Source organism: Halichoeres trimaculatus, unplaced genomic scaffold (genome assembly GCF_033239565.1).
Source record: "Halichoeres trimaculatus isolate MK-OKI-2021-1 unplaced genomic scaffold, fHalTri1.1 fHalTri1_scaffold_19, whole genome shotgun sequence".
Classification (NCBI taxonomy): domain Eukaryota; kingdom Metazoa; phylum Chordata; class Actinopteri; order Labriformes; family Labridae; genus Halichoeres; species Halichoeres trimaculatus.
The window spans coordinates 26,175,111-26,200,376 of NW_027437197.1; the positions used below are offsets into that span (position 1 = coordinate 26,175,111).

The 25,266-nt window shown below is 39.0% G+C and overlaps 1 protein-coding gene across 1 annotated transcript in view; it reads right to left on the minus strand.

Moving 5' to 3' along the window:
• The window catches only part of agpat3 (1-acylglycerol-3-phosphate O-acyltransferase 3), a 31,035-nt gene extending 5,980 nt beyond the window's left edge, over positions 1 to 25,055 (minus strand). Inside the window, exons 1-8 of the mRNA XM_074694803.1 lie at positions 24,824 to 25,055; positions 5,262 to 5,318; positions 4,922 to 5,169; positions 2,866 to 3,035; positions 2,527 to 2,688; positions 1,582 to 1,735; positions 1,392 to 1,494; positions 999 to 1,074 (exon numbers count right to left, since the gene is read on the minus strand). Of these exons, the coding sequence (XP_074550904.1) occupies positions 999 to 1,074; positions 1,392 to 1,494; positions 1,582 to 1,735; positions 2,527 to 2,688; positions 2,866 to 3,035; positions 4,922 to 5,099 (843 nt within the window). The 5' untranslated portion in view covers positions 5,100 to 5,169; positions 5,262 to 5,318; positions 24,824 to 25,055. The remainder of the gene's footprint in view (positions 1 to 998; positions 1,075 to 1,391; positions 1,495 to 1,581; positions 1,736 to 2,526; positions 2,689 to 2,865; positions 3,036 to 4,921; positions 5,170 to 5,261; positions 5,319 to 24,823) is intronic.
• Positions 25,056 to 25,266: the final 211 nt, after the last annotated feature.

The following is a 25,266-nucleotide window of genomic DNA, read 5'->3' on the forward strand; positions in this document are numbered from 1 at the left end:
CGTTTCCACAGCAAACTGTGCCCTCTGGTGGTAGGCGGTTCAGTCTGGCACCCATGCGGAAGGGTCCCAAGAAGTGGGACGGCTCGTCTCCGTTATTTGGGGATCTATCCCGGGATAAGTCAGTGGAAACACCACAAAATGTGTGCTGTACCTAGACGAACTGAACCGGTCTGCTTGGTGAAAACGTCAGGTCAATCATACGCTGAGTAGGCATACTCATACATCTCCTACCAAAAAGCAAAAACATTTCTTTAATTTTTAAAACTGCACAGCACACGTCACCCCGCTGTTCATCTATCTTCACTGGCTTCCAGTGGCAGCTTCAATCAAATTCAAAGCTGTTCTTCTGGCTTACAAAAGATTGTCAAGAAAGGCTCCTGCCTACCTGGGGTCCCTCTTCCAGGTCTACACTCCCTCTGACCCACTACACTTGCTTGTGAAAAACACCTGGTGCTCCCAGCCCAGCGCGGCTCTGAATCTCTAACCCGACTGTTCTCTGCTGTGTCCAAATGATGGAATGAATGACCTAACTCTGTACGATCCACAGAGTCCCTTTCTACTTGAAGAGATGCCTGAGGACTCATCTGTTCAGGGAACACTTAGGCCCTTAATCTGAGCCTTCTCCTCTTTGTCCTCAGGGGTAGAATGAGTCAGAAGGTCTCAGACCCAGCTTTTAGTGAACTTTCAGCACTTATTACTGAATGTTGTTGAAGGTTGAAGTATATTTTTACAGCAACTAATTGTGTTTAGTTGGCTGCATTAATCTACATAAAAAAGTTAAATAAAAAATAGATGAGATGGCCAGCCTTATCAAGAGATGATTTAAGCCAAAAACTTATATACATCCAAAAATGACTCAGGCGATTATTTTACTATGGTGATAGCAAGCAGAGATGAAGTTTTTACTGACCAATTTACTGTTGGTAAACAGTTACGACTTTACTGACATGAGAAAAAGCAGGGTGTTGCTTACTAATCGATTATGAACTTCAACTTACCTTCTCCTGGTAGAGCTTGTGCAGCCAGTTGGCACACTCCTGCTCATCATCTGGTATATCCTCCACAGGGAACCGTCTGAGAGAGTTACAAACGCACGTTTTATCACACAGCTTATCAAAGACACTTATGTTTGAGCATCAGAGACAAGATTCTATGTCAACATGAAATGTTGCTGTATGTCATTACAGTTTCATACCAGCAGGGTGCACCCTTGCCATAAACTACAGCACTTTGGATGCCATCTCCATCTCTAACATTTAGTCCACTCTCTCATGTTTCTATAGAACTACAGTAGAATAACTATTTCCCAGTAATAAAACAGGCCTTTATAAGAAGCAGAAACACTTAATATCAGTTCATGTCTGAAATTGGAGGATGTCTCTGGCACTCACCTTACGCTCATGTCAGCTTTGTATTTCTTCCCATTGACAATGCCCAGGAGAGTGGGAGTTTGGTTGTCTTTGAAGTTGAGAGTCACATCATACACAGCCGCAACTAAAACAGAAAAATGCACGTTCATAATCTGAGGTTTACATACGTTTGTAGAGACAACTTAGCTTGTGGGAGTGTCGGTTTGGATACCTGTGCCTTTAAGACACTGTAGTGTGGTGGTGAATCCTTTGGTTCGGGGCAGCAGGTGATATTTAAGCTTGGGAAGGCCTTTGCTCTCTGCTACCTGCATGCTGATTTGGTGCTTTGTCTCTGTAAAGCGGGTCCCCTCACAGTACAAAAGAAACTGTTCAGAAAGAAAGAGTGGTTATAATACACACTCACACTAACGGTGGAAAAAAGATGACAGACTGGCCTTTCTCTTGTGTTTCGAGGAAACACACACACATTATGATGCAGGCTTGAAGGTGACCTTTCTTTTTGTGCTGTTGCTTATACTTTATCTGTGTGGTTGAATTATCGATGAGTTTGACATAAGCGAAACAAGTTTCAGTAATGTTCACCATCTTTTTTCAGTCTGGCTTCCTAAACTCATTAAACCTTTGTCATTAGCAATGGCCTGCTGCTCCACTTAAGAGTAATTAGATCAACTGCCTAAACTGATCGGCCTAATCCCATCAGGTGAACTGGTTGTGTCACAGTGGAAATATCTAACGCCAAGTGCTTTAAACCCTCAGTAAAGGTGGACCAGGTCATGAGGCCATGAGCATGTATTCATAAATAAAAGGCCCTGTTTTTTATTTCAGGGTGAAGTTACAAAGAAAATATGAACAAAAGCCCCCCCGCCTAGATATATTACAACAGCTGGCCAGCTCAGAGGACCACTTGCCAAGATCAACCCACAACAGGGAAACTGGGTCAAAGGGTATAGTCCTGCTTTCCATTCTATTTTGCCTATGAGCAATTAGGTCAAAGATGACTGATTATTAAAACCATATACATTGTGTATGTATGGATAAATGAGCAAGCTGATAAGACTTAACTAAGTAGGGTGAAAAACAGCAGAAACAGACAGTTTGCTGGTTCATTACTTCTACCATGAGACAGAAAAGGACAATATGTCTGACATGTACCTACCCACATACATTCAGGATAATCTTTGAGCCGGGTCAGCCCTTTGAAGACAGTCTTTCGGTCCTCCTCCCACTTTCTTTTGCAGAACACTATCTCTAAGAAGTACCAGGTCCAGCCAATCAGAGGAACCTTCAGAAGCTCATGTTTGGCTAGCACTTTAGAACTCTAGAGAAGAAGCACATGTGTGTGTTTTTGATTAAAAAGTTCTCACAGTCAGCCTTGAAGTCCAGTCTAGTCTTGACACTGAGAGCAGAGCTGAACATCAACCAGAATCAACAAAATACTGTCAAAGTGTGGGATTAAGTACTTATTTTTTGGGCATATTTTGAAGAATTTACTGACCCCTAGTACACCAAATCTTTCACACATGGTCCAGCCACACAGGAAGTCAATCTCAAAATTGTGGTTGAGGATGACAATGACATGCTCTTTGCCAAATTTGTCCACTGTAGCCTGATCAGTGTATAGGGTGCAGTCTGTCCCCGACCACCATTCCAGCAGCATCACCAGCTCTGCAAAGAGAAAACAACAAATCACCTGCACTGTAAGAGCACTGTAAATGGTTTATAATATGCATATTCAACACTGAATATTGATAATTCTTAAGTGGGGTTGTATGAGGTATTTGTTAACAGTAAGTGTAGTACCCACAGAGGATGCTGGTCAGCTTGGCCCACTGAACCTGAGCAGAGGCTATTACATCCACAGATGGGCCAACGAAACCATGTAGTTGAGCTTATTTTAAGAAACTAAGACAGAGATTTCTTTGACAGCATTTGCTCAGTTTGGTCATTTGAAGTGCTCTTGGAAAGCACTATTCCCTGACATACAGATATATTTATTTTTGTGATACCAGGGTATATGCTGAAATCCTAAGGTTAATTCAATACCTTTTTAAGACTTTTTAAAAAACCTTTCATTAAGTCTTAAGTCCTTATCGTGACTTTAGGCTGTTGTAAGCAACCGATCTTTGATAGTTGTAGTTTGCATTTTAACATAAATTAGGTCAGCTGAGACAGAATAAAGCTTGGAAGAATAAATCGAACTTAAGGCAGGTTAATTGAAATTCCCTTTCCCACAAAAAGTAGCAGCAGTTATTCAAGGCAGAAAAAAACAAGAATTTTATTTAATCATTGTCAAAATTTAGGACATGTGCTTGTGTTATTTGCTTTCTATTAGTGTTACATACGGACGGCGAATAAACTACTAAACAAACTGAGTTTGTTGTCACATTAGCCTATGGATATGTTGGGCTGCTAACGCTACGTATAGCCCGCGCCTCACAAAATAACAACTTTGCTTGTTGTCACGTCTCAAACAATAGCGCTACACAACTGTATTAATAAATAACTTATCTCATCGCGTTGGATCCAGTAAAAAGGTGATTTTAACAAAGAAAATTTGTTCCAAAACAACTGACACAGGGGAGGGTGGGGAAAGCTTTCTCTAGATTGTAAGAATCCAAGATCCCAGGTTGTCAAAAGTCTGAGAAATTTTCTCAGGAGACTTGAGAAACTCTTATGATCTAGAGTGAAATATTTTGAGACACTAAAGCTTTTACTAGATCCTCATGCTGATCTGTGATGAGTGTGACGAGCAGAATGATCGTCCAATCACCAGGTGTGGTTATTTTTGAAGGTCCAGACCCTGAAAACATTTTCGAACCAGATGGACTATCTCCGTGGCAGATATATGGAACTGTGTGTCTGGCATGTCAGGTTAGTTTGTAATAGTCGCAAGGAGGAAAATAAATATCCATGGATACTTTTGGAGTCAAAGCTTGAATACCAAAATACCAAAGTTTAATACCTCATAACATTACCGTCAAGACTTTTTAATACTTTTTTAGGGCCTTAATTTTACCACAACTGATTTATCAACTTTTAATACTTTTTAAGACCCCGTGGACACCCTGGATACAATCCCTTGATTAGTTTGTTTACCTGAAACTTGAGTGGAGATAATCAGTGGTGGAAACTGTGATGCCATGTGTGGGGTGGGGTTGTGACTGATACCAGGGGAAGGGAGGGGTAGCCACCCCACCACCCCCAGTTCTAGATGTTAGTGGATTGTGGGGCTGGGGCCAAGAGCTTCGCTTGGGTCATCAGGAGGACAACATTTCCATGACCCTAACACCTCAAAAGGTCTTGGGTTGGGATCTACAACTCAATAAGTCTACATTGGTGAGTTTCCTAAAGTCCATTCCAGTTCTCTGATGAGGTCCTCTACAAAAGGGCAGGGCTAACTATCATCCTCTATGGGTAATGCACTTGAACACTTTAAAACCCCACTTAAAAATACCCTAATATTACTTAGATGCTTTACATCAGCTGAAATATAAATGAAGTTTTCACTTCAGGAATGAATATAACAGAGGAAAATAGCATCATGTACTCACGACTCCAGAGGGAGTAGGACAGTCGGCAGTTAATTCTGCGATAGAGCTGCTTGTTAATTGGCCACAGAATGCAGGTGCAGAGCTGAATAAAGTTTATGATGAGGCCGCTCACCACAAACACAAAGCCCATTAGTAACTGCAGGATAAACAGGCTCTTCAGGTAGGCCAGCAGAGCCATGGCTAGGGAGCCTGGGGGGCCGAGAAGGCTCCTTGCTATACAATAAGACCAACCTAAGAGGGGGCAGGGGCTGGAGAACAAAAACCAGAAAATCATGTCAGCAGGTTTTACTCTGTCAGGCACACATGCTTTTAAAAAAAAAAAACCAATGCTGTTTCTTACCACTGTGGATCCTTTCACAAGCCTCGTTTACACGGCCCTTCAGCCAGTAATACAGACCTGTGGAGAACAGAGGAGAAGAGGGGGTTGAGCTGACAACAGAAGAAAAAATCTAAAACATCAGGATGCAGGATTTTGTCTTAATAATAGTTTGATGAATCACAAGAGGAAAAAAATGTACCTGAAAGTTTAAACTGGCACACATAGAGCATTCACACATTTAAATGGATGAGGTCTGACATGATACCCTCTCAGTTTGCTCTTCACTGTAGACTTCTCTTGTTTGACATTAAACAGTTTCAACTTTCAAAGTATGGATGAAGGTGTTTTCAGTTCACAATGTGCTGACAGCGTGTCCCAAATAAAGCTAACATAAAATCTGTGTGAAAACACTTTTTAAACATATATACATGGGCACAGTTAGCATTGGGTTGAATCATCTTATCCCTCAATAGCGTGCTTTGAATGTTACTAAACTAAGACCAGTTTCTGGAACTCTGCAAGAAAAGAGGTTTCCCATTCTTGCCTAAATTGGAATTTCATCTGCTTAATCGTTAAGGGTTTATTTGTCCCAGTGATATTAAGATGTGTCTGCTGTATCTCACTAGGTGAAAAGGACAGAAAGCAGGCAGGCCAGTTTAGTACCCACTCATCTACAACGATGCCCTGCTGTTTTGGCATAATCTGCCAAAACTTGCATTGTTCTGTTGTAAATGGTACTTCAGTAAATGTGTAAGATTCCTTTGATTGGGGACCTTGTGCATTCCCATGTCAAAATTTCTGATCCCCCTTCCCTTGGGAGCTGGGGATACAGTGTGCATATTTTCCAAAAAGAATGTCAAATTAAATAGATTGGACAGAATCCCACTTCCACAAAGTTCATTTTAAATGGGCTCAGTTCTACAGAAGTCATGTTCTGGATTGTTATACTGTTAGTATGGTTTCATCTTTGCATGGTTTTTAGTAATAAAATACATATTTTTTGACTACACATATTTATTCTTAATTAAATTACCTTGCAATGCTGTGTTCATGTCCAGCATGGAAAATTGGCTACCCTTCCACTCCCTCACAGTCACAAGTATGCATTCAGGTACCTAAACGTGGTACCTTTTGATATTACATGAACCGGTACCCAGTACTTTTGACAGAATTCGGTCGGTACCCATAAAAGTACCTAATTCAGTACCCATGCCTAGATATGCCAAACTGTGCCATTTGAAAGGATACAGTACCAATGCCTGGTACATGGCGATTGGTAGAAGTACTCAGCAGTACCAACACTTGATACTTTTTCATATGTTTATGAGGTAACAAATATTTATTTGTTTGATAATAAAATCTCAAAGTTTTTTTAAATGAACATATTTATTTCTCAGTCTTTAACCTTGCGATACTGTGTTCATGTCAAGCATGGAAAATTGCCTACGCTTTCACTCCCTCATAGTCACAGGGATGTGTTTAGGTACCGAAACATGGCTGATTTTACGTAAGAGTAATCTTTAAAAGGAGTACCTATAAAAGAACCTAATTTAGTACCCATCCCAAGTAACAATATTTTTTTTTGGATATGATTTTGAGCCCATGCAGTGAATTCCACCACAGAGGTACGTCTTTTTTTAGGGCCCCAATGATCAAAACCACCTGGAGCTTGTTTCGTGTTTGTCCCTTAAGTACAGAGATTTCTCAGGGTTCTCTAAATCTTCCATGATGACATAGTGTTAATGATAAAATTCCCAAATCCTCCGTCATTTTAGGCTTTGAAGCATTATCCTAAAATTGTTTGGCTATTTGTTCACATAATCTCTTCTAACATAATGAGCCTCCTATCATTTTACTTTTCAGAAACCCAGCTTCTCTGGAATGGCCTTTTTGATACCCTGCCATGTTATGAACCTGTTTCAAAGTAACCTCAGATGTTTGGAGATGCCCTTTAGGTTCTTTTTTCTGGAATTACACAACTTTTTCAGCATATCACTGTCCCTGCCCCATTTCTAAAGCCAGAGTTTTCAAGAAAATGAGCTTTGTCAAACTGAAAACTCTGGCTTTTGACTTAAAAGACTCCACACATTTGGGTAATCTCACTTTGTAATTTTCCCTCCTAGAATGAACTTGGTCAGGTGCAGATGTGCACTCAGCAGTGGATATCACAGTAAAGCAGTAAAAATATTTATCAGGTGTCCTTCTGAACCTTCATCTAGAGGCCCTGTCACAAAAGTCTCCCACCAAAACCCTGGCTTTCAGACAAGTAGCCATAAAGTGGCAGGTCCCTTGTGTGTTGATCTGTGTGCATGCCAGCCACAGCTGATGGAGCACCTGCTAACAGCAGGGCAGGAGGAGAGAGGCTGCAGCTACATGAAAAATAAGGAAAACTTCAGCATGGCTTTATCGGTGACATGGTCATTTTGGTATATTTACCCATAATCCATACCCATAATCATTATGCTTAATTAAAGTGTAAAAAAGGAATCTGAGCAGGCCTACAAGTCTGCACTGTTAAAGCAGTATTTCAAGCAATGTGTAAAAGTTCTTAATCTAAAAAAACAAAATTCATTCAGTAGATTGTTTTGTTCTGAGCAGTACTGAAACTTGAACTAGTGTACTGAACTAAATTGATATTTTTGTGCATCATTATGCTCCTAATGTGCACCCACAAGAAGTCACTTAGGATTTGCACGGCTGGCTGCTGTGGACCTGTCAGACTCCAGCTGCTTTGGCTTTCTACAGTGTCACCAAAATCATCACTACAACACCAAACTACTGACTGTGTCTTTCTCTCCCCGGCCACATCACTCTCTCTTTTTGCCTCTGTCAACATTTCTCTCTCTTGCCATTGTAAGTTGCTAAATACTGCGAAGGTCTGCACTCATGGTGGTGATCAGACTCATGATCTTGTCTTGATGTTGGGTTTCTGTTGATAAAACTTGATCAATGTTAACACGGGTAGACCTTTTAGGGTTTCTGGAAAGTGTCATGAGATCATGTTTACTATGGTTTGGCGTCATATAAAGATTGATTGACTCAGCGTATGAATGAATGAATGAATGAATGAATGAATGAATGAATGAATGAATGAATGAATGAATGAATGAAAGGTGGTATAGAGATATGCCCCAAAGCAGAAATCAGGACAGATTACAGATGTTAAGTATTATAAAAAATGTTACAAGTTGATTTTTTTCCTACAAATCTCAGTACAAGCTCTTCTGTAACCACACTGTCACCACAACACTATTTCTCAAAAGAATAAAGCAATTTTTAGAGATGAATGCATCTGCTCTTACAGAATAAAGTGCCATTTGTTGCCCTAAACTCAAAAAGAATAGTAAAGATAGAAATTTGCTGAAACTTAAAAGTCAATCAAACTTACAGCTACCACAGAAGCACTTCATGGTTCGTGGTTGTTGGTGAAAAAAGAAGCACTGACATGTGATTCATTTTACATCTGCTAATTGCTGATGATAAAACCACTGTTTCAACCTTCTGAGCATCAATCAGCACTGATACGGTTTAGGACATGTTAGTTTAACAGCAACAACCTCTAGTCAGCCATGACAGATTTTATTTCAACAATAACACAACTTGTAGGAGTTCATTAGCTACCATTACCACTGCTTATCTCCAGTGACAATGACAATCTATTGTGCCATCTATATGTGAATATGATCAGTTAATACTTAAGATGCTTTACAAGACAGTCTTTGATATAAGTAAAAATTACAGTGTAAATGTGACTGTTATTTTTTATACACTCATCTTTAAAAAAAAAACAAACAAACAAAAAAAAACTTTATTCTGGTGCTATTTACTTTTTCTATATAAGCTAAATACTTTATAGATTTTGTAGCACATTATATATAACTAGGGGTGTAACGGTACATGTATCCGTGCCAAACCGCTCCATAAGGCCGTTCAGATTGGTACAGTGCTGTATTTGAACAAGTACAGTAAGTTTACGTTAGCCGCTGCACATGGCTCTTTAATATTCATGTGAGTACTCGTCTATGATTGGCTGAGCAAGGAAGGTGTTTTAATATTCATGAAGAAAGTGGTCTGTGAGTCATGCTTTGCGATCATGTGCATATCATGTGGACATGACGTCTCATGGTGAGCCAATGAGAAGATAGATATCAAAGAGCTTCCGTAGCCACAGGAGCTTGTGTCTGAATTGTGAATCATGGCTGCTGCTAACGACCAACCGGAGCTTGAAGAGCCTCCCCCCTCGCTGTATAATGGCAAGTTTTTGGTTTAATAAACATGCTAAACAAGCAAATGGTTTTGTGTTGTTCCATACTGTACTGAAAATGTACCAAACCGTAACCCTAAAACCAAGGTACGTACTGAACCATGATTTTTGTGTACCGTTACACCCCTAGTTGAAATACAAAAATCTACAAAGTAAACTGTGCAACAAGTAGTTGTTTCTGTGGCTTAATGAACTTCTACTGATTCTGTAACTCAGATTCTAGGTACAGACCACAAACTCTTGAATGATGAGAGGTTGAAAAACCAGACACCTCAGTACAAACTCTGTCCAAAGTGCAGGACCCCCACTGGTTGAAAAAATAACACATTTCGAAATGCATTTGATGGCTTCAGTGACAGACTGATTCAACCTAGGTGCTCCACAGAGACTCAGGAAATCATTCCTGCCTGTGGCCATGAGGCTGTACAACTCCTCACTCTGACGGTCTTTAGGTTTACTCTGGACTCACTGGTTTAAGCAAAATGTGCAACAGTTACCTCAATCCAACCGTTTGCAATACCCATATCTAATGTCAGTATTTGTGCAAATATAATCCATAAATTATGTCATTATTTTTATACCGTTTTCTTAGTGAATGTTTATACTTATCTTCAAATCCACATTACACTCATGCTTACATTTTGTACTTTCTTATAGCTTATATTTTATTCATATTTTGTACTGTCTGTTTTTAACACTTTTTGACTTGGAGTAGCTGTAACAAATATGAAGGGTACCTTTCACATTTTAAATGATACGGTATCAATGTCTGATACCTGGCAATCTGTATCGGTACTTTGTACCAATCATTGGTACTTTTGTGTGTGTTTATGTGGTATAAAATTTTTTAATGATAAAATCTCTTTTTTTTTAATTAAAAATATTTATTTCTCAAATAATAATAAGTAATTAATTCTCTGCAGGCTGAACCGCTTTAAAAACTCTTTTATCCCAACATCTATTAAGATTATGAATGAACTGATGTAGTTTTGATCTCTCCTGACTCCTTGGCCTTCATACTGGTTTAATGTATTTTATTTAAATTACTGGCACTGTGCAATAGGGATGTTCTGAATGTAATTGTGATGTGATTGTGACTGTGTTGTTTGTGCTATGAATTTGTGCTGCTCTTTTATGACTGCAGGACCAGCAAGGAGCCCATGACAAATTTCCCCATTGGGACGATATCGTATATGAAATGAAATGAAATGAATGAAATAGATAAACCTGCAATGCTGTGTTCTGTACAGTATGGTAAATCACCTACTCTTCGACTCCCTCACAGTCACAAGGATGCGTTGAGGTATCAAAACATGGTACCATTTGATTTTATATGAATCAGCACTCGGTATCGTGAGCGGAATTAAGCCGGTATCTGTAAAAGTACCTCATTTGGTACCCCTCCCCAGTATTAAGTATCAATTAAACATTTCTGATTCTAATTGCCTTTTAGGGAGTATTTATTTCTTCTGAGGATAAAAAGAAATTGTTACGTGTTGCTGCATGTTTCTTTTACAGTACACCAGTTATCACAGCATTGCTGAGTAAAGTTTTAGATTTTGTATTGTACCATGAGTTAGCCACCCCTACATAGACATAGTGTCCTTGATGTCACCCAACTATTTCTAAAGATGAGTTTTGAAGCCTGGGTGCCATCTTGAACATACTGATTCAACTTATCTTGAGTCAATCAAGCCAGAGGGGAAACTAGTGGAATTGAGGAAGGAATCTGGCCTCCTCACATCTAAAATGCTGACAGCCCAAGTAAGGTATTCATAAGAGCGAGGTTACTGACACACCACCAGTAAGAAACACTAATTCTCAGTACCCATCCATAACTCCAATTATATTTCACTCATTTTTCCTTTTCTTCATTTAAATCACCATCCCAGATCAGCATGATAACCAGCAGTGCCCAACAAATGGTCGGAAGGGGAGACGATAGATAGAAAGAGGAAAAGACAGAGACGTAAAGCACTTACACATTGCCATTTCAAGGCAAAGCATAGTATCACCCATGATTTAGTGAAAATGTGCAACACCCTGGGGTGTAACAGTGCAGCAGAGTCATTCCACCTCTAACCCTAAGGAGTAACAGAAGAAACATACTGGGAATAATGTGTCATCTTAGTTTATGACCTCTGAATTGCTGTAAGAACAAATCATTAACAGGCCTCATCCACACACAGATCACCCTTTGTGATAATGACATTTTGAAGTGCTTCAAGACTTGAGTTATTTTGCTGAAAACCAAATAGACTGGCGGCTACATTGAAAGTGTTCAAACTGCTCCACCGTTTTTCACATTTTATGGTATGGCTGAATTCCACAACCCTGATAGGTTTCTAGCCTATCAATGGGCTGACCATTGACACTACACCCATAGGCTACAAAGAGTGACCAATCAAATCAATGAGCATGAAACTGTGTTCCTGAAGCTAACCCACGTGTGCACATGAACACGTACACTACACACAGGTAGGCCAGCCTAAATATTCTTGAAGAATACTTAGTCACCAAAATATTTGATTACTACCACCTTAATCATAACCATCCCAACATCAGTTACAAGCTTTACAATCCCATTTTAACTTGTGTTTGGACCTGCCTGAATGCTCATGCATGGAAAACTTGTCAACAAAATTTCAATCTAGTGTTTAATAACTCTGCTTCCAACAACACAACATCTTATATTATCGCCAGCATTCACTGCTAACTCTGCCAGGAGAACAGCAAAAGGAGCCATATCACTGGTTTGATGTTCCACAACCAAGGATTGACAAAAGTACAGTGATCCTGGGTATCAATCACAACAACACAACAACATGCACAGACAGACTGTGTGTGTCCTTCTGAGACAAAGTTCTTAAGATAATATTGTGTGACCACACTCAGTTTCAAGAAAGAACCAAACCAATCAAAAACATAGAAACCGTGTGTCTATCACCAGAAAACTTAAAAAGCAATAAAACATTGAAAAAATTGCTCAGTTTAAAAACAAACCAAACTGTCGACCTTCCTGTCATAACTTGCATCACATTCCTGAAAGGACAATGACAGAAAAAACAACACTCTGAATTAAACAGTTGATTTAAACCATTTTTCTTATAAACAGGCAACAAGTATTATACACTGCTTTATCTATCAGCCTTGATGTAAAGGAAATAGAATCTTACATGAACACCAAGAGAACTCCAGGTCAGTTTCCGGAGCCCACATAAAACTGTTTCTCAATCCCTGAAGTGAAGACACACGTGTGTTGAAATACTGTCACGTGGTGCGCATGTGTGCAATCTATTCTCTGATTACAAGTCCAAACAGCCACAGTTTTCTCCACAAGATGTCACAGAAATGACCTTTGTTTCTACTGTGGCAAGAAAGTTACACTGTGGCACATTTTATTTGAGGCTTCCTGGTTATTTGTTTTTGCGAGTGTGCAGGCTTACACACTCAATCACAGGACAAGCAGGCTAAAAATAAATACAAGGGTTACATCCCAAAAAGAGAAAGATCAAACAAAAAGATGCTGCATAGTACTTGCAAAATGGCAGTGTTTTTTTTTTAAATTTATTCAAATGTTTCATTTAAAAGATAAATACATTTAACTACTCCAAAAAATTGTTAGTTCTTTAAAATATTTCTTTGACTCTTTGGTTAATGTAATATAATAGCACAAAAGTTGCTAAGAGAACTGGGGGTCACCATATGAAAATTTAAACACCAACTACTGTTTTTCCTGTATGTTACACAGTGTTTTGAACTTTCATGGCAATGACTTGATGAAAAAACAAATCACTGAACAACAGAATGATTAAGTGAAGTTAAATTTGGTTTGATGTACATTTAATAATTGACTATTAACTCATTTTTTACCTGTCCTTATGTTTATCACATTGACAGGTAGAGATGGGTACCTTTCATTCTTAAAAATGATATGGAACTAATGTCCAGTACCTGGCAATTGGTATCAGTACTCAACTGACCAACTTTTGGTAGTTTTGTGTGTTAATGTGGTGATAAATAACAACCTGTTCAACAATGAGATCTCAAGTTTTTTCAATTTTACACATTTTTTTCTCAATATATAAACTTGAAATGATGTGTTCATATCCAGCATGGAAAATTGCCTACTCTTCCACTCCCTCCAGTCATATGGATGCATTTGTGCACCTAAACCGTTTGACTGTTTGATTTTTTTGGTGAATCGTTAATTGATACAACAGAAGGACTTCGGTTGGTATCTATAAAAGTACCTAATTTGGTACTCATCCCTATTGACAAGAGATATTACAGTATGCCTATTGCACAAACAGGCCATTGCCTCTGCGTATCACTAGGCAAGTAGTTTGGTTGAGTGATAAAAAATAAAAGTAGTTGAACACAGAGATCTCGGCTCTTCTCCACATCTGTGACAACACATAGTAGTAGTCACCATATTGGAAATGCTGACTCAAGCTAGCTAAGGTTGACCCAGCAAGAGAAAAAGAAGGCGGTCTTGGTGTTGGCCTTTAGCCTCTTGTCAGTCATGTCAACAGCCTTAAAGATGTTATACTATACTATACTCTCTTGTCATTTGACCACTCAACGCACAACACGTTACTTTCACCTATTAACACCACATTCATATGGGGTGGTGGGACCATGTCACAAAGCTGTCACTTCAAGTAACGTCATGAACCATTACCTTTTGCAGGATCATGTGATTACGGCAAGTCTTTTGCCAAGCTGTCACTGGAAGAAACAATATACAGAAATGTTGTGCTGTTTGCCTAAACTAGCATTATACTGGAAGTCCTGTTGTACAGTCTCAGATTAAATCTGTCTTGAAGCCAATAAGCAGATCCTAACAGCAAAAACAAACATGTTTTTACCCTGGTAAAAAAATACCTGTAGTTTGAAAGGTGCATTGCTAACAATTTACTTTTGCCCTATCAGAGGCACAGCTGACCTGACTGAAAAGCATTTAAACTGCAGCTGTTAGTGGTAGGAAAAGAGGCGGACTTAAGGTTTACTTTGCTCTTCCTTGCTATCTCAACAGAAGTTAGGTTGTGTTTAGCATTTCCGACATGGCATCCAAAGACATTACCCTGATGAAAACACATAAGCAACATGTCTGGTTTGTAGGGTACTCAGCACCACTCAAGTGGCAGCTTGTTGCAGCAGGTCATTAAAGCTATTGGGGTCAAAAGAACCTTTAACAAAGCTGCAGTGACAGGTGTGTCAAACATTTAGTTCACAGTTCTTTGAGCTGTATCTTCATTTTGATGATTAAGAGTTGATCAAAAAGACCAAAGGAATGTGCTGCCAAACAAGGGTAAGTTGAGGTCTTCTCACAAAGCAATGACAAATGAACTGATGCCGTCTATTGGTTGGTTGTAACTCTGCACTAAGAGAGAAATCATAAATGAAAGTAAGAAAGATGCATGCAGGCAATGAGAACTTGTACCCACAGCATAGTTTTTGCACGTACGCTACCAAGTTACTACCGCATCTCTCGAGGTGCAGGATGTAGGGCCTTTCTGTACTGACTAGACACAGCTGCAAATACTGTTATACCTCCTTCTCAAAAGACTTGTCTGGTGACAAGTTTTTCAAACACAGTGTTCTTGACATCTCCAACAGCATTGGCAGCTATTATTTCTGCTCATTGTGAATCAAACAGCACTGAGGACCACCGGTTCCTCGTTCAGCGCAAATGTTCCGTATCCTATACAAGTCAATGATGCCTGTGCCTGGTGGTGTGGATCAGACTCCCTTGCAAATCATCTAGCATGCGGACTGTGCTGGTACAAGTGGTTTCGAAGGGTCTGATTAGACACTTGGGAACCTCTCATCTCCCTTGAAAGTGCCTGGTGTTCTGTGGCAATTCTCCATCCGGTTCCACAGGGCACTGTTCACAGTGATCATGAGCATGAGCTGTGGCCAAAGATTGTCCACTTTCATACCTTCCTGTGACTCTTACAGTCTGTATCTGTTGTAACCCATTGGGGACACTCAAGGCTCAGTGGTAACTTCCCTGAGAACATCCTGCATGAAGCCTCAAAATGACCAGGTCCTGTCAACGTTTGTTAGGCGTCACTATGGTCCCATGATGTCAAATTGTGAATATCATGCAAATTATTGCAATAAGCACTGAAACATTTAACAGTTGGACACGTGCATTCTAAAGTTTAGACTAGGTCAAATTAAGTTCACCTGTAAAGGTTAAAGGGCATTAAAGGTGCATTCTGAAGTGTCCACCGAAAGCTGAATACACCCACTTTTTGTGAGCAGCGTGTTTTGGTTCAGCAAGGCTGTCATAATTCATTCTTGTCCAAAGAATTTATTATGATTTTTGCTCAGTTTTCTTTCAGCATTTCAAGTCAAACTATCAATAGAAAGTCCCTGCAATTATGACAATAAACTGGAAGGTCTCCCTCCTCCTCCCACTGCTGGGTGTCTTGCTGTCTGTGCAGCTGTTGTAGAGTTATGGTTTTCTATACTTGACCACAGTTTCTATGTTTGTGTTTTTTTCTTGCAGGAAAAGCTCCTCTTGGAACTTGTTGATTTTCTAATATCTCTCACTTCACTACACATCACTTTATAATACTTTATGATGCTGATATAAATGATAATGCTATTAACTTCATCACATTATCAAACCAAGTAATAGAGAAACATTTCCCAATGATGTGGTTGTCTAGCCAGACTTGATGTGTTCTTTTTAAGCATCATATGACAAAGACAAAAGAAGTTTAAAGATATAAACACTGGACTCATTTATGCTAGCATCCGATGGAAGCAAAACCCGTGCAGGGACCACCTGGCACACAAAAGATTAGTGAGGCTGACAACATTAAAGCTGCTTAGGAAGAAACTGATGTCTCTACATTACCTGAACTACCTGCTCTAAACTACTTTTTTATTACCGGGAAACCTGAACTTTTTTTGAATATCTATTTCCCAAACAAAACAAACAACTAACAATAAACACTTCTTACAAGAGGTCTCTGACTTAAGAAGTGCACACAAAGGTACACAGGATTAATATTTGCCCTACTCAGGGTTCTTAGTGAGGTAATTTTCAAAAGAAAAACCTGCTGATTACTTGCAGCTTATTTATCTAATTTACCCCAAAGTGCGGTGCCTTTTTAATGTCCTCACAAAACGTAATAAATCTTTTATTACCCATGATAGCCAAGGTACTTCCTTCTGTTTAACTTACCAGTAGACATAATAGGCCATTGCCATGACCACCAATGCCCCACATATCCCTGTGAAGATCATTACAGCGCTTTGGTTCAGCATTGTGGCTGTTGGTGGCGCACCAAAAATTAATCCAGAATAAAAATAGTGAAAGGCCTGCAGAGAGCAGTGGACAATCACAGGGCCTTCTGCTTCATAGCCATGATAATCCTGCAGTGGGGAGGATTATGATGATAACAGCAAGAACACAACTAGATCCCAGATTCTGTTAGAGGAAGCAGCAAATCACAGAAAGGGTTAATTCAGGATCCTGAATTTCCTTTTTTGTCCTTATGAGAAACAACAAAAAGTCCAAAAAGCCTTTGTGAAGTCTTGCTTGAGTCTGCAAGTCAGTGCAATGAAGTCCGAAAGAGGGCTCACTTCTGGAAGGAAGGAGGCATACATACTGTAAGCAGCGTCTTACTTGCATTCCCATTCCCTAATCCAGTGGATCAGATTAGAGCTGATTAGCAGGCTATGGGCACCCTGGATATGTCACATTAAATTAACGCCAACATAATAGAAGGCTAGGCTCACCCCAACCAGATTTAAAAGAACAACGTCTGTTAGACAAAAGGGACCAATCAAAATGTAGAAATACCCAATTCGCGTTGCCATTGGCTACACTGAGCATTAAGCAGAAGAGATGACCCCGAAGTAAGTTGATAGTTTCCTCGAACAACCCTTTCATTTGAGTTGCCAGGCTGTGCTCTCTACATCTTTGGTCAAGGTTAGTCAGAGGTGAAACTCTAAACCAGAAAATCAGTGGATTGCCTTCACCATCCCTGTTCCACTGCCTTTTTTACAGTACATAAACAGACTTCACCGGAAATAGTGTTCAGGGAACAATTTTTCTCAGTTGAGGCAGAAGTTGGCCAGTGGGAACACAAAAAGCCTGTGGCTTCTTATGCCTACCTCATGTCAAATGTTGTTTAGACAAGCTAGCAGAGAGTGTATAAATACACACAAGGGTTTACTGAAGCAAATAGGTCAAAGGTAAGAGTACAGTCCTGAGGCCTTGCCATAAGGTGACAAAGCCAAATGTAGAGATAAAATGACACCGCAATAGCTGCACCCTGAAGGTCATTCATGTTTTGAATGTTTTATCTTTCGCATGCCATTGCTTAAAGTAGCTGTTGTAAAACAGTCACAGGCCAAGCACTGTTAAATATAATCAGTCTATCCCTACCTTTTTCAGCGTTATAGCTAAATCAGTAAAACTGTTCTAAAGCCTGAGCTGACAGTTCTTTTTATTTTCTATCATCAATAAATCCAATACTTGTGCTACAAATATATGTATACATGTCAGAGCTTTTTAATAACATGCAAATGTAGCAGAAGGACTTTGAAGGCATAAAGTAGTAATTAAACTAAAACGTACCATATTACGCTGGAATGGTGCCAGAGAGGGACAGAGAGAAGGAGAATAAGCCCGGTTTCCTAGTTGTGTTGCCAAGTAACAGACCTCTGCTCATTCTTTTTTCTACTCAAAATGTCATCTGAAGGTGGGCTTTTAGATAACATAAACCAAGACTATAAAAATGTTTTACAAATAAAGAAAATAATCAGGGAATTGGAGGTCTGTAACAGATATTTTTTAGGAAGCAGAATTGGAGAAATTTTCTCAGTGTTAACAGGACTGAATGTCATCTACAAGTCACAGATAACAGCCTCATTTCATACGGATATTGGTGGTTAGACTTTGTAATGTCCATCTTCAAGCCGTGGTTGACCGAGAAGAAGCACTCTCAAAAGTCTGACAACAAGCATTCAGCAAGAAAAGATTTAAATGACTGTAAAATAACTCATGCTCAGAACAGGGCCCCAGACTAACTTTTTGCATTGGTTGCACCCGTGTGCCTAAATTTTTTTTCTTTTTAGGTCCACCAGCACAAAATTTAGGTGCACCCAAATTTTTAATTGCACCACCTTAAATGCCATCAGGTCAGGTCCTATGAGCGCAAGAAGGGTAAACAATCAGCTAATGTATAATGCACATGATTTAATTCACAGCATGAGCACTGCACCGATCATTATTGCAGTCTCCACAAACTGATCAGGATGAGGTTTAAAGTAAATACAAACACTCAGAGTGACAAGGGAAACTCTGCTGGTGCTGACTTTATATGTGGCTATAAACCTGGAGACAGAGATGAAAGTTTTCTCCTCGACTTATGAGATATCTACATTGTGACGTGCATCATTACAGCATATTAGACCTAGAGTTAGATGATAACACGTCTGTAAACACTGGTAAATGATCATAGTAAGTGGAATCAATTTTCTCCAGTTATTGTGTGTCTTATGTGCGCAGAGCAAGGCTAACTCCGCCATGGGCTACGCAAAGCTGGGAGTTGTGAACATGCAAACAGCAGTGAGTGAACAGAACCACGGCCAATCAGAGGAAAGGACCCGCCCACACTCTGTCTCTAGTTGGTTTAGACCCCTGTATGACCCTTCTCTAAGTGTGAGTTCTGTTACAGGAGAACGCAGAGAGATGGTGATATTAGTCACACCCTGAAATGTTTTGGCCGCATATGTGACCAAATTGGTCGCACTCTGAAGCCCTGCAGAAGTACAGTTGTTCAAACAGTGAACTTTTTTTTGTTTTTCGTGGAACACCTCAAGTGGCTCCTTTGCGACAAGAGTGGATGCTCAGTGGCCCTCAGGTAATTTGAGTTTGAGACCCCTGCTCTACTGCATGAGTAACTAACAGGATAAGAAATAAAAAACATTCATCAGAAAACACCCATTAACCAATTTGCTAATTATTGCACACAGTAACATACTAGTTGTTATATTTTTTTCAACATCAATCATATTGCTTAACCATAATAACAAAAATAATGAAGATAAATGAAAGTTGGCTTTTTTAACCTTATTAGTGTTTTTTCTTTATTTGATAAGATAACATTTACTAGAACACCTTAAATATGCTGTTTTTAGTTGAGCAGGTGACCAATGTACACATGCAGCTGCTTTCTTGGTCGGGACTCCCTTGAAAAAGAGATTTTGTATCTTAATGGGGAGATTCCAGGTGAAAAGACAAAGTACAAGCACAACTACAGGCTCATTTTAAGCCAGAGAAAAATGAAGGATGGTAGGGACTTAATTCAGTAGTCAATTCAATGTGTTTTTTTTGTTTTTACAAACCATGAAAATGCAAAAGAACATCAACTTATTCATAAAATATATTCTTTCTGTCTTAATGTCTTGATCTTGGGTTATGACAAATTGCAAGCAAGCACAGGCAAATGGGAAAATTTGCTTTTGTGTATGCTTGTGGTGTATGAGTGACAAAAAAGCCAAAATTGATCAAATCCAGCTCATAATGTTTTAGAGTACCTTTAAAATAACATTCACTACTGAGGAAAATGAGATGGGAGCATTTAAGAGGCAGGAAAATACTTGAGAGCTGGGTGACATGCCTTGTTTCAGTCAATCAATGGTTACAACCCTTTATCACTCCCTTAGCCAGACAAAGTCTGGAATGATGAGTGATAAGACGCCGGGACACATGGGGTTCTTTTTGATGTAGTTAGCTAGAACTAGGATAATAGCACAGGGAGGAGATGGTTGCTAGTCTTCCTGCTCTCAATTTAAAAAGAAAAGTAAAAATCAACAGATGGTTCCAAAATCAACTAATTCCATACATATCAGTGGCTTATAGAGTCATTTTTGCAAGTTTTGTTTGACTTATGTATCAAAAACAGGGATGGAAATGTCAGCTGCTTGAAGGTACAATAAAGGTGTTTCTTTCTGTAATGAATGACAAGGAATGCATCCAAATGAACATAATTTAAAAGACAGCAGCTGTATGCTAAACAATGATAACGTTGTAGAAATTTCTAAAGCATCTGTGGCATATAGTTCAGAAGCCCTGCTAATGGTAATCATGCAAACATGGACCAGTGCGGTCACATACCAATGATGTACTGGCACGCCTACAAGTAACGGTCTGCAGACATATAGAATGGAGATGAAACCAGTGAGTGAATTTCTGCATTTTGTAAAAATTCACAATGGTGAAGGCTCAAAAAACATATTGTCAAGCTGTGTCAATCACCTGGATTATTTTACCTATTTTTGCACTGCAATCAGAAACTCCCAGTCTGTGTTTTAGCCCTTTAAACAGATGAAAAATATGACTATGGAGGAACCATCAAGCATATCAACAAACTTTTAATTAACTATTACACACAAGTCTGTAAATATCATCCACGCTGCACCTCATCCAGCCCTCCCTGTGTGTCTGCATTCCTCTGAGTTTCTTTTTTGGCCTTTAGGATTGATGGAATGTGAAGTGAAAGAAAGAGAGATGCAGAGACGGAGAGACTGATGACAGTGCCTTAATACTTTTAGAAGCTTTACTTGAAAACGTTTTTTTCTTGTTAACACATCAGAAAAATCAAATACCTCGGTAACCACTTTCAAACTAAGTTATATCTTTAAAAAAAGACAAATTAAGCTTAGAACTGAGCTTAAGTTTCAGAAAGTTATACGTTGCTGATGAGTACAAAGTGCACTGCTGGATGTAAAAGGAAAGCCTGAATGGATATCTCAGAGCCCTATAGGACCATAGATAAAATGTGATTGGATGATGTGTCAAACAGTCATATCCTGAAACTCTGACCAAGCCGCTTACTATTGTAACTGCTTCGTTTATGTCACACATTGTGCTGGCTAAAGCACTCGTAAGATACAGTGGACTATAAAAGGATAATACTATGGAGGTTTTGATCAACTGTTCTTGCCTCTTATCCTGTCCAACTGTTAAACTTGGAGTATCTGCCAAAACAAAGTTTAGAACAGACACTTGTGTTTGCCAAGTTATAAGTTCCACTGAGTTCAACAATAAAATCTTTATGTTTTAACTTCAATAATCAAGAAAGTGTCCTAAGTTTTAGGTCTCAGAGCAAAAAGCAACAAAGGCTAGCTGTCAGACCTTCCTGGAGGTGCATAAGATCAGTTTCATATGTAGGATAGGCCGATCACCAATCCCTGATCACCCACCCACCAAAGTTAAAGAAATTGGCACCGATCCATTGGTGCATGTCTGGTTGATATAAGCCTTTTTCAAGGTATCGTTCTTGTGAAAGTTGCCGATACCAGCAGAAGATACTAGGGATGTCCAGATCCGATCATGTGATCGAAATCAGGGCTGATCGGGGCATTTTTTCAATGATCTGAGATCGGGGGAGAGGGAATCAGAAAAGGCCTGGGGCCTTAGTTCTTGTTTTTAATTAAAATGTGTATAAAAGCACATCATCATTCATTTTAGAATATAACTCATTTTTTCATTATAACAAGTACAACAAAATTGCAAACAAGAAATTGCAACCTTACTGTCACACACATACAAGGTAATCTTGTGGTGCACCACTGAGAAGCTTTATTTTTATTTTGTTGATCCAATGCTGCACAAAGTAGAGAAAAAAAGCTATATCCATATTGGCTACAATGATACCTTCATTTGAATAAAAAAAAAACTCAAAGGACAACTTGTAGGAGTTTCTTTTCTTTTCTTTTTTCTTAATGCATTGCTGAAAGATCGGATCGGGAATAATCGGGATCTTCAGATACTCAAAATAAAAAAATCGGAATCGGATCAGGAGCAAAAAAAACATGATCAGGACGTCCCTAGCCGATACTCAAGGCAAAAAACCTTACGTCTAGTAGGATTTCTCTCTAGTGGTTGCCGCTACTTGCTGAAGTTTAAAACCACGGCAAACGTGCATTAGGTCCTGTTCAGACAACATGAATGAACCAGGGTGAGTTAGCAGCTAAACTGTTTTATTTTGCACTTCAGTTTATTTAAAAAAAAGATACTTAAACTCTGACAGTTTTCAGTTTTATTTTGCACTTTTGTTAATCTATTAAAGAAATGTAAACTCTTAGAGAGTTATTTGTGTTTTATTTTGGACTTAATGTCGGAGTGACTGTACTGTCTATGTACAAAATGATCTGTCACTGTGAATTGGAACTTTATGCATCGACAGTACTAGCAGTATAAGTACTTGGTATCAATGAGTACTCAAGAAGGTGTACTCATACTGGTATTGGTCTGAAAAAAAGTTATATCAAGCATCTCTAATTCTCAGTATTGTAAAACTCATATTTGTTCAACATGCTCTGCAGAAAGTGGTGTGCATGTACCATCACATGCTGAAACTCAGGGCAATGCTGCTGCATACGCAACCTGAAGAGACAATAGCAATAGCACCAGATTAAGAATGCAAATAGACATTTTGTCTATTTTTAATTTCAACATGCAGTGGGACTTGGGATTGGAAAGTAACAAATGTCAGAGCTACAAATGTCTGTTGTAAAATCAACAGCAATTACAATATATTTCTTATTCTTCTTTTTAACAGCTAGAGTGTGATGCTAACCAATTGGTAGTTTAGAATGCAGCTTTACTCTTACTGCTTTGTAAATAAAAGTATTGCATTGAAAGTGTCTGTTGGACTGCTTCCCCTTTCTTTTTTTAAATATTTCCACATTTCTGACAGTGAAGCCTTTGGGATGCTAACGTAATACATTGTCCTGTGTTTAATATATTTTTGGGCTATTTGAACTGTTCATGATGAGGTATGGGTTTCTGTAAAGTAATTGTTATAAACTGACTGGCTGATAGTATGTCAGGGATTCCACTTGAATTTCCATTTGTTATCTTGTTATTTTTGTACAGCCAAGTGAAGTTGGAACGCTTGGTTACACTTGTGCATTGTTCTTCAGTAGTAAATTGGGGTAAGTGACAGCTGAGGTAAATGATCAGGTAAATGTTTGGCTCACATGCAAATCACTAATCATTCAGAAAACACCCAGACTGACTCCGATCCCAGAGTTGAGAGCTGCACTGGTTGAAATTTATTTGGTTAGTACAGAATTCAGTTTTTATCAAGGTCTGAGCTGCTGATTTAGATTTTTAGATTAGTAAAGTTTTCTTTGTATTTGATTTATTTCTGACTGCTGGAATTGTTGGCAGAATTGTTTGGTGTCTTTTTCAAAAAATGATGAAAGTCAGACCCTTTATTTCTCAAATCATGGTTAAGTCACAAGTGACTTGATAAGTACAAAGTACACCAAACTACTTTCTACTAAGATCAGCCTATAGGGAGTGTTCATCATTTCACTTTTACTTTTTAATTCTTAATTGTTCAAAGGATTTTATTAATAAAACAAACGACAGAAATATGAAGTATATTGTTTACTTCACCTACCTGATATTTTCAGATTACACTTCAGAAGAAATTCAATCATCTTACATTAAACACATTGTAATCCACTCATCACCAAGGTGTATTGTATTTGCCTTCTTGGTTTGGCATGAGGCTCAACCTTTGCAATGACCCAGGGATAAAGGAGCGAGACTTCAATGAACTCAAATAACCTTGCACTGACCCAAGATGGTAAAACAGGTCAATTTAAAGCCAAATATATGACGTAAAGCTAGGGAACTGACGGCTTGTAGTGGAAGGAGTTTCTTTTATCTTTATTACTGTTTTGGGATGTCAAACATGCTTTACTAACTATCCTTGCAATCTTGATTTCAAGCAGCTTGAGCATTTGTTTCCAGATAAAGACATAAGCTATGTAAACAAATCAGCCAACCTGCACCCTGTGTCCCAAAGTGACAGAGCGTAATGTTTGACACATCTCAAGACTTTAAATCTTTTACCTAACTTGGATAACAAAAACTATGAGTGCACTTGGGCACACCTTCTATTCAACTGCTCAGTAAAATCGATATTTACCAGTCTATCATTCTACTGCTGCTAACGATAACAGCATTGGTTATAGTTATCTAAATAAATCCCAAACCTGAGGCTTGTGTGCAAACTACCAAGAAGCACAAGGGCAGAGTGAGCTAAAAGCTAGCATGCTAACTACAAGCCAATATAGCTTTTAATTGTGTTCTACGTAATGTGCTAAGAAGGTACGGTGTCATTTGTTGTGATTGCATTGCCCTACGAGGTAGATTTGCCCCACAAACGTATATTACCAGTTAGCGGTGCAACGACCTGTGCCACGCTATGCTAGCCAGGCAGCTAACGCTAGCAGTCACAGTCAGTCAACGCGTCCAAAGGCTTACCTGAAAACGATTCACCCGATACCCTGGCAGTAGGCAGATGTATTTTTACTCTTCGCCGCTGTCTGGCCTTCAGTGGGGTAGGATGAATATGTTCAGAAGCCCCCGTTTCTGAGACCGCTTCCTGAAACGTAATAAAAATGATTTGCGCTAATGCGATTTGCAAGAGGGCTATTGTTTGTCAGTAGAAGACCCACATTTCCTTAAAGCCCATCTGAAGGTAGCATGCCTTACATCCGGTGCGGCCCCCTCATATTTCTGAAATCATCTATTTTGCAGACTCACACCTTAAAAAACAGTCGTTCAAAATTATTACTCAAATGGCTTTTTCAACAACTTCAGAATTTTTAACTCATGCAGTTTATATTTGATTTGTACCCCAATGCTACTAACTAATTTATTTAGTCAATTTACCTATCAAATCCCCCCCAAAACCCCGTTACCTG